Source organism: Mustelus asterias, unplaced genomic scaffold (genome assembly GCF_964213995.1).
Source record: "Mustelus asterias unplaced genomic scaffold, sMusAst1.hap1.1 HAP1_SCAFFOLD_2919, whole genome shotgun sequence".
NCBI classification, from domain to species: Eukaryota; Metazoa; Chordata; class Chondrichthyes; order Carcharhiniformes; family Triakidae; genus Mustelus; species Mustelus asterias.
Genome location: NW_027592864.1, coordinates 33,534 through 41,418, shown reverse-complemented (window position 1 = coordinate 41,418; position 7,885 = coordinate 33,534). Strand labels below are relative to the sequence as shown.

Genomic DNA, 7,885 nt, shown 5'->3' with positions numbered 1-7,885 from the left:
CCACTTTCCTGGTAACCTCCTCGAAAAACTCTAATAGATTGGTCAAACATGACCTACCACGCACAAAGCCATGTTGACTCTCCCTAATAAGTCCCTGTCTATCCAAATATTTGTAGATCCTATCCCTTATCACACCTTCCAATAACTTGCCCACCACCGACGTCAAACTTACTGGCCTATAATTTCCTGGATTTCTTTTGGAATCTTTTTTAAACAACGAAACAACATGAGCCACCCTCCAATCATCCGGCACCTCCCCCGTGAATACTGACATTTTAAATATGTCTGTCAAGGCCCCTGCAAGTTCAACACTAGCTTCCCTCAAGGTCCGTGGGAATACCCTGTCTGGTCCTGGGGATTTATCCACTCTGATTTGTCTCAAGACAGCGAGCACCTCCTCCCCTTTAATCTGTAAAGGTTCCATGACCTCCCTACCTGTTTGCCCTATTTCCGTAGACTCCATGCCCATTTCCTCAGTAAATACGGATGCAAAAAAACCATTTAGTATCTCCCCATCTCTTTTGGTTCCATACACAGTCTACCACTCTGGTCTTCAAGAGGACCAATTTTATCCCTCACTATCCTTTTGCTCCTAACATACCTATAGAAGCTCTTTGGATTTTCCTTCACTCTGTCTGCCAAAGCAACCTCATGTCTTCTTTTAGCCCTCCTGATTTCCCTCTTAAGTAGCTTCTTGCACTTTTTATACTCCTCGAGCATCTGATCTGTTCCTTGCTGCCTGTACATTTCATACAACTCTCTCTTCCTCTTAATCAGTGTTACAATCTCCCTCGAGAACCAAGGTTCCTTATTCCGATTTACTTTGCCTTTAATCCTGTCTTGGGTTAAATCCCACGAGCTCAGATTGAAGTCTCATAGTTTGGAAGCTAAATTGTGCAGAAGCTAAAATGTTGAAGTTAAAGTTAAAGCCTTCTCTACAGTTTTTAAAATGTTTATCGGCTTGCAGACCTTCAAAGGGGTCAGTATCTGCTATTTCAGCATGAACAGGCTAATCTTCATCTGCATAGGACCCCTAACATTTCTGCTTTGTGACCTTCACCAGCGGGTGGGCAAGACCAAATTCTTCCATAAATACCAAAGGCAAGATATGGGGATATGCTATGCAAATGAAGGATTAGCAGAAGTCAGTTTTTCATTGAATGGGAAAGGGCGAAAAGCCAGGATTTAATTGGTGAATATGTATGCAAATGAAGAATTAGAGAAATTGCTTGTTTCTGATTTGCTGTAATTGATGATAATTACTAAGTTGTTTTTCTGTAACTTCAGAAACACTTGCAGGACAGCTGCAAACTGGTTCTCCTTGTGCACAAGTCATTAAAGGCTATTTAGATGATGTTTTCAGTGAGTTATATTACCAAATCTGTGTGAATCTCAGAACGACCACTCGGTTCCCAGGTTTCTTCAATAAGGAGCACAATTATTAATTTAATACAAAACCAGACCTAGAGTCCGAGTTTTACAGCACAGAAAAAAGGCCCTTTGGTCCATCGTATTTACACCCGCCATCAAGCACCTAAATATTCTAATCCCATTTTCCAGCAGTTGGTCCATAGCCATGTGTGCTTTTAAAACATTTTTTTTTGTTATTTGTGCTCATCTGAATGCACGTCAAGTAGAAGGTAAAACTGATTAAAATAGTATGAATTATAAAAATATCATAGTCATAGATGTTTACAGCATGGAAACAGGCCCTTCGGCCCAACTTGTCCAAGCCGCCCTTTTTTTTAAACCCCTAAGCTAATCCCAATTGCCCGCATTTGGCCCATATCCCTCTATACCCATCTTACCCATGTAACTGTCTAAATGCTTTTTAAAAGACAACATTGTACCCGCCTCTACTACTACCTCAGGCAGCTTGTTCCAGACACTCACCACCCTGTGTGTGAACAAATTGCCCCTCTGGACACTTTTGTATCTCTCCCCTCTCACCTTAAACCTATGCCCTCTAGTTATAGACTCCCCTACCTTTGGGAAAAGATATTGACTATCCAGCTGATCTGTGCCCCTCATTATTTTATAGACCTCTATAAGATCACCCCTCAGCTCCAGAGGAAAAAAGTCCCAGTCTATCCAGCCTCTCCTTATAACCCAAACCATCAAAACCCGATAGCATCCTAGTAAATCTTTTTTGCACTCTTTCTAGTTTAATAATATCCTTTCTATAATAGGGTGACCAGAACTGCACACAGTATTCCAAGTGTGGCCTTACAATGTCTTGTACAACTTCAACAAGATGTCCCAACTCCTATATTCAATGTTCTGACCAATGAAACCAAGTGTGCCGAATGCCTTCTTCACCATTCTGTCCACCTGTGACTCCACTTTCAAGGAGCTATGAACCTGTACCCCTCGATCTCTTTGTTCTGTAACTCTCCCCAACGCCCTATCATTACTAACAATCTCGTCCATGCAAGCATGCGTACACATGCACGCCAATAAAAACGATGATATCTGCCAAAAGGTTAAAAAGTCAATGGTACAAAGGAACAGGATAAATGATGGTGACCCTCTCAGCAGCGCTCTGTGAAGCAATCCTTCACTTTTGCTGATTTCCCTGGAAACCGGTAGTCAGTTAATTTCAGAATGTGGGGTAACTTGGAAACAACTTTTATTCATTTTTTGCTTTCAGCTTTGTCTGGAGCTTTCTGAGGTGTTGTCTCCTTTAATCAAAGTCTTTGCAATAACCCTTTAATGGTCAGTTATAAAGAACACAAGTTATCCCAGAATGTTCCTGAAGATTAACCATTTTCTGTGAAATCATAGAATCCCTGCAGTGCAGAAGGAGGCCATTCGGCCTATCAAATCTGCACCGACTGCAATCCCACCCAGGCCCTATCCCCATAACCCGACTTATTTACCCTGCTAGTCTCCCTGACAGTAAGGGGCAATTTAGCATGGCCAATCCAACCTAATCTGCACATCTTTGGACTGTGGGAGGAAACTGGAGCACCCGGAGAAAACCCACGCAGACATGGGGAGAACATGCAGACTCCACACAGACAGTAACCCAAGCCGGGAATCGAACCCAGGTCCCTGGCGCTGTGAGGCAGTAGTGCTAACCACTCTGCCACCCGAGAAATGCATTCATGACAACACACATTCCCCATTCTCTCACACACACAAACACACACACACACACACACACACACACACACACACACAGACTTCCCCACTCCCCCATTCACACACACACCCACTCCTACACTCACATACACTCACATTGCCCCTCACCCCCCACTCATACACACACACACTCCCCACATGCATACACTTGCCCACTCCCCTATTTGCCTGTGTGCCCCTCCCCTCCGGAAGTGCTATGTGGATAGGAAAAACAGCCCCCCCCCCCCCCCCACCGCCCCCGCACCCTCCACCCACCCCCCCCCCCTCGCTCTCTCGTTGGTAACACCAGCTGTGACTGTCTCTCCATACACAGGTGATCATGTTTTCAAAGATGGAAAGGAGGATTGGGGATATGTACCTGTGCGTGAGGATGCAAATATGTTCTGGTGGCTTTATTACGCAAACAGTCCGACTGAGAACTTCACCTCCCTCCCTCTGGTCATGTGGCTACAGGTAAACATCCTTCGTGACTGGACAAGATGGACAGCAGGGTGTACGAGGGAGGGGTTGTTTGGGTGCGGAGGGTGGGGCACGTGGAGAGGATGGATGCGGTGATGGTGGGGAAGGGTGATGTGAGGTAGGGGTGGCAGGATGATGATGGGTGAGAATGGGGTGGTGGATACAACTAGGGAGGGAAGAGGCTGCTGGGAAAGGGGGGAAGTTGGGTAGTGAGGGTGAGTTGGGAGAAGGGTTTGGGGAAGGATGGAAGTGTGGGGGATTTGAGGAGTATGGGTGGGTGGAGTATGGGGTAAAGGGTGGGAGAGTGGGTAAGGGAGAAAGGAGTGGTTTGAATGCTAAAGGTAGGTATGGGGTAGGGGATAGTTGGAAATGAGGAGGGGAGTGAGAGGTGGTGAGGGTGGCAAGGAGGGATTGGCGGGCATAACGAGGGTGTTTCGAGAGGTTGGTGGAGGGATGGAGGTTGGGCAGAAAGGGAGAGAGATGGATGTTTGGAGAGAGCGGCTGGGGGTGGAGAGGCGAGGGACTGGGTGGGGGTAGGAAGGCAGAGATGAGGGTGAGAGAAGTTGTTTTGGGTGAGCCGGAATACGAAATATGGAATGACCATTCTGGGAGCTCCTCAATGTAAAGTTAATGATGCCATTTTAAAGAACCGTGTGAGAAAGTGCCACAGTTTCTGCTGTCCATTATACTCCTAACCCTCTCGCTTCCCTATATAGGGTGGACCAGGAGCCTCAAGCTGTGGATATGGAAACTTTAAGGAGATTGGCCCTCTTAACACCGACCTGAATCCTCGAAACACCACATGGGTAAAGTTCCTCCCTAAAATCCAAGAATGAGTTGGTTCAGCGATCTCTTTCTGTCGGGGTCCCTCATTGTTTGTTGCTGATGTTGAAAGTGTCGAAACTAACCTTGTGACTTGGGCATGGGGGAAGCGGGGGGTTGGGAACTTTAGCAATTGAAGATAGTGCTTTTGTTGTGCGCTGGAATTCTGCTTTGAGGAATCTGTCTGGGCAAAATTCTCTCTCTCTCCCAATATCATGGAATCATAGAAACCCTACAGTGCAGAAAGAGGCCATTCGGCCCATCGAGTCTGCACTGACCACAATCCCACCCAGGCCCTACCCCCATATCCCTACATATTTTACCCACTAATCCCTCTAATCTACGCATCTTAGGACACTAAGGGGCAATTTTAGCACAGCCAATCAACCTAACCCGCACATCTTTGGACTGAGTTGGACAATATGATTGAGTGAGTTTAATAAACTGCATTCTGCTATCTGCAAATTGACTCACAGTAAGCATGCCCCCTCCAGCCTGTCCTGTTCTGAGACACTGTCACGCTTCTCTTAACAGAAACAGAAAGTGCTGGAAAATTTCAACAGGTCTGACAGTATCTGCGGAGAGCGAACAGAGCTAACATTTCAAATCTGGATAACACTTTGTCAGAGTTTTGTTCTCTCTCCACAGATGTTGTCGGACTTGCTGAGATTTTGCATCATTTTCTGTTTCAGATTCCAGCATCTGCAGTAATTTGCTTTTATTATGTTTCTCTTGTCCCTTTTACCTTGACAGGTGAAAGCTGCCAGCTTGCTGTTTGTTGATAACCCTGTGGGTACTGGATACAGCTATACCACCAAGGCTGATGCATTTGCTAAAGATCTCTCCATGGTTGTAACAGACATGATGGTTTTGCTGAAGGAATTCTTCAAAATGAAGTTGGAGTTCCAGGTGATGTCACTATTGCATGTTAGTTTCTATGTACTGGACTGTTTATATATTTAAGTGCTTGTATGATTGCTTTCAGAGCTGGTCACATGATTTGATGGTGATGTCATTGGAGTGTTTCACTACCCTGTACAGCCAACAGCTCCTCAATAAACCTGGTCTATTCATTTGAATCAACATGTGCAAACCACATCTTTTTTAGAACCCACAACCCCTAACATAGGACACTACATGGAGACACATGTCCTTTGCTCTCTGTGATGTTTTTAGCTGTGACACAACATTTGTTTAAAGTTTATTCGTTAGTGTCACAAGTAGGCTTACATTAACACTTCAATGAAGTTTTGGAATGGGTTCTAAGAATGGCTTTGGAATGGCTTCCTGCTGAGAGGTTGTTTCCCGTTGTGGGAGAGTTTACGACCAAAGGGCATAATCTCAGAGTCAGGGGTTGTCGATTTAAGATGGAGACGAGGAGGAATTTCTCGGAGAGGTGAATCTGTGGAATTGTTTACTGCAGAGGGCAGTAGAGGCTGGCTTGTTAAGTATGTTCGAGGCTGAGATAGATATTTTTTTATCAGTAAGGTCTCCTTATCTGAGGAAGGATGTCCTTGCTATCGAGGGAATGCAGTGAAGCTTTACCAGTCTGATTCCTGGGATGGTGGGAAAGATTGAGCCAGTTAGGGTCATATTCTCTGTAATTCAGAAGAATGAGGGAGTGGGGAGGTGGGATTTCATAGAAACCTATAAAATTCTAACAAGACTAGACAGGGTAGATGCAGGAAGGATATTCCCGATGGTGGGGGAGTCCAGAACCAGGGGTCACACTCTGATGATATGGGATAGACCATTTAATGAGAGAGGAAGTCTTAGATTTCGAATCCTTGAAAGTGGAAAAGTCGCCAAGACCGGATGGATTATTCCTTAGGATGTTGAAGGAGGTCAGGGAGGAAATAGTAGATGTTCTGAGGATTATTTTCCAATCTTCACTAGACACAGGTGAGGTGCCGGAGGACTGGAGGAATGCAAATGTGGTTCTGTTGTTTAAAAAGGGTGTGAAGGAAATGCCAAAGAATTATAGGCCGGTCAGTCTTACTTTGGTGGGCAAATGTTAGAATCAATCCTGAAGGATTGGACAAACTGTCACTGGGAAATATGTCGACTGGTCAGCGATAGTCGGCTGTAAGGGAAGGTCGTGCCTTACAAATCTGATTGAATTCTTTGAAGAGGTGACAAGGAGGATTGCTGAGGGTAGTGCAGTGGATGTGTAAGATTGCTGAGGGTAGTGCAGTGGATGTGTAAGATTGCTGAGGGTAGTGCAGTGGATGTGTAAGATTGCTGAGGGTAGTGCAGTGGATGTGTAAGATTGCTGAGGGTAGTGCAGTGGATGTGTAAGATTGCTGAGGGTAGTGCAGTGGATGTGTAAGATTGCTGAGGGTAGTGCAGTGGATGTGTAAGATTGCTGAGGGTAGTGCAGTGGATGTGTAAGATTGCTGAGGGTAGTGCAGTGGATGTGTAAGATTGCTGAGGGTAGTGCAGTGGATGTGTAAGATTGCTGAGGGTAGTGCAGTGGATGTGTAAGATTGCTGAGGGTAGTGCAGTGGATGTGTAAGATTGCTGAGGGTAGTGCAGTGGATGTGTAAGATTGCTGAGGGTAGTGCAGTGGATGTGTAAGATTGCTGAGGGTAGTGCAGTGGATGTGTAAGATTGCTGAGGGTAGTGCAGTGGATGTGTAAGATTGCTGAGGGTAGTGCAGTGGATGTGTAAGATTGCTGAGGGTAGTGCAGTGGATGTGTAAGATTGCTGAGGGTAGTGCAGTGGATGTGTAAGATTGCTGAGGGTAGTGCAGTGGATGTGTAAGATTGCTGAGGGTAGTGCAGTGGATGTGTAAGATTGCTGAGGGTAGTGCAGTGGATGTGTAAGATTGCTGAGGGTAGTGCAGTGGATGTGTAAGATTGCTGAGGGTAGTGCAGTGGATGTGTAAGATTGCTGAGGGTAGTGCAGTGGATGTGTAAGATTGCTGAGGGTAGTGCAGTGGATGTGTAAGATTGCTGAGGGTAGTGCAGTGGATGTGTAAGATTGCTGAGGGTAGTGCAGTGGATGTGTAAGATTGCTGAGGGTAGTGCAGTGGATGTGTAAGATTGCTGAGGGTAGTGCAGTGGATGTGTAAGATTGCTGAGGGTAGTGCAGTGGATGTGTAAGATTGCTGAGGGTAGTGCAGTGGATGTGTAAGATTGCTGAGGGTAGTGCAGTGGATGTGTAAGATTGCTGAGGGTAGTGCAGTGGATGTGTAAGATTGCTGAGGGTAGTGCAGTGGATGTGTAAGATTGCTGAGGGTAGTGCAGTGGATGTGTAAGATTGCTGAGGGTAGTGCAGTGGATGTGTAAGATTGCTGAGGGTAGTGCAGTGGATGTGTAAGATTGCTGAGGGTAGTGCAGTGGATGTGTAAGATTGCTGAGGGTAGTGCAGTGGATGTGTAAGATTGCTGAGGGTAGTGCAGTGGATGTGTAAGATTGCTGAGGGTAGTGCAGTGGATGTGTAAGATTGCTGAGGGTAG

The 7,885-nt window shown here is 45.7% G+C and overlaps 1 protein-coding gene across 1 annotated transcript in view; it reads left to right on the top strand.

The window, feature by feature from the left end:
* Nucleotides 1-1,287: 1,287 nt before the first annotated feature.
* The window catches only part of scpep1 (serine carboxypeptidase 1), a gene marked incomplete at both ends in the record, with an annotated part of 31,327 nt that continues 24,729 nt past the window's right edge, over nt 1,288-7,885 (top strand). The window contains 4 exons of the mRNA XM_078207942.1: nt 1,288-1,362; nt 3,458-3,597; nt 4,320-4,409; nt 5,179-5,334. Of these exons, the coding sequence (XP_078064068.1) occupies nt 1,288-1,362; nt 3,458-3,597; nt 4,320-4,409; nt 5,179-5,334 (461 nt within the window). The remainder of the gene's footprint in view (nt 1,363-3,457; nt 3,598-4,319; nt 4,410-5,178; nt 5,335-7,885) is intronic.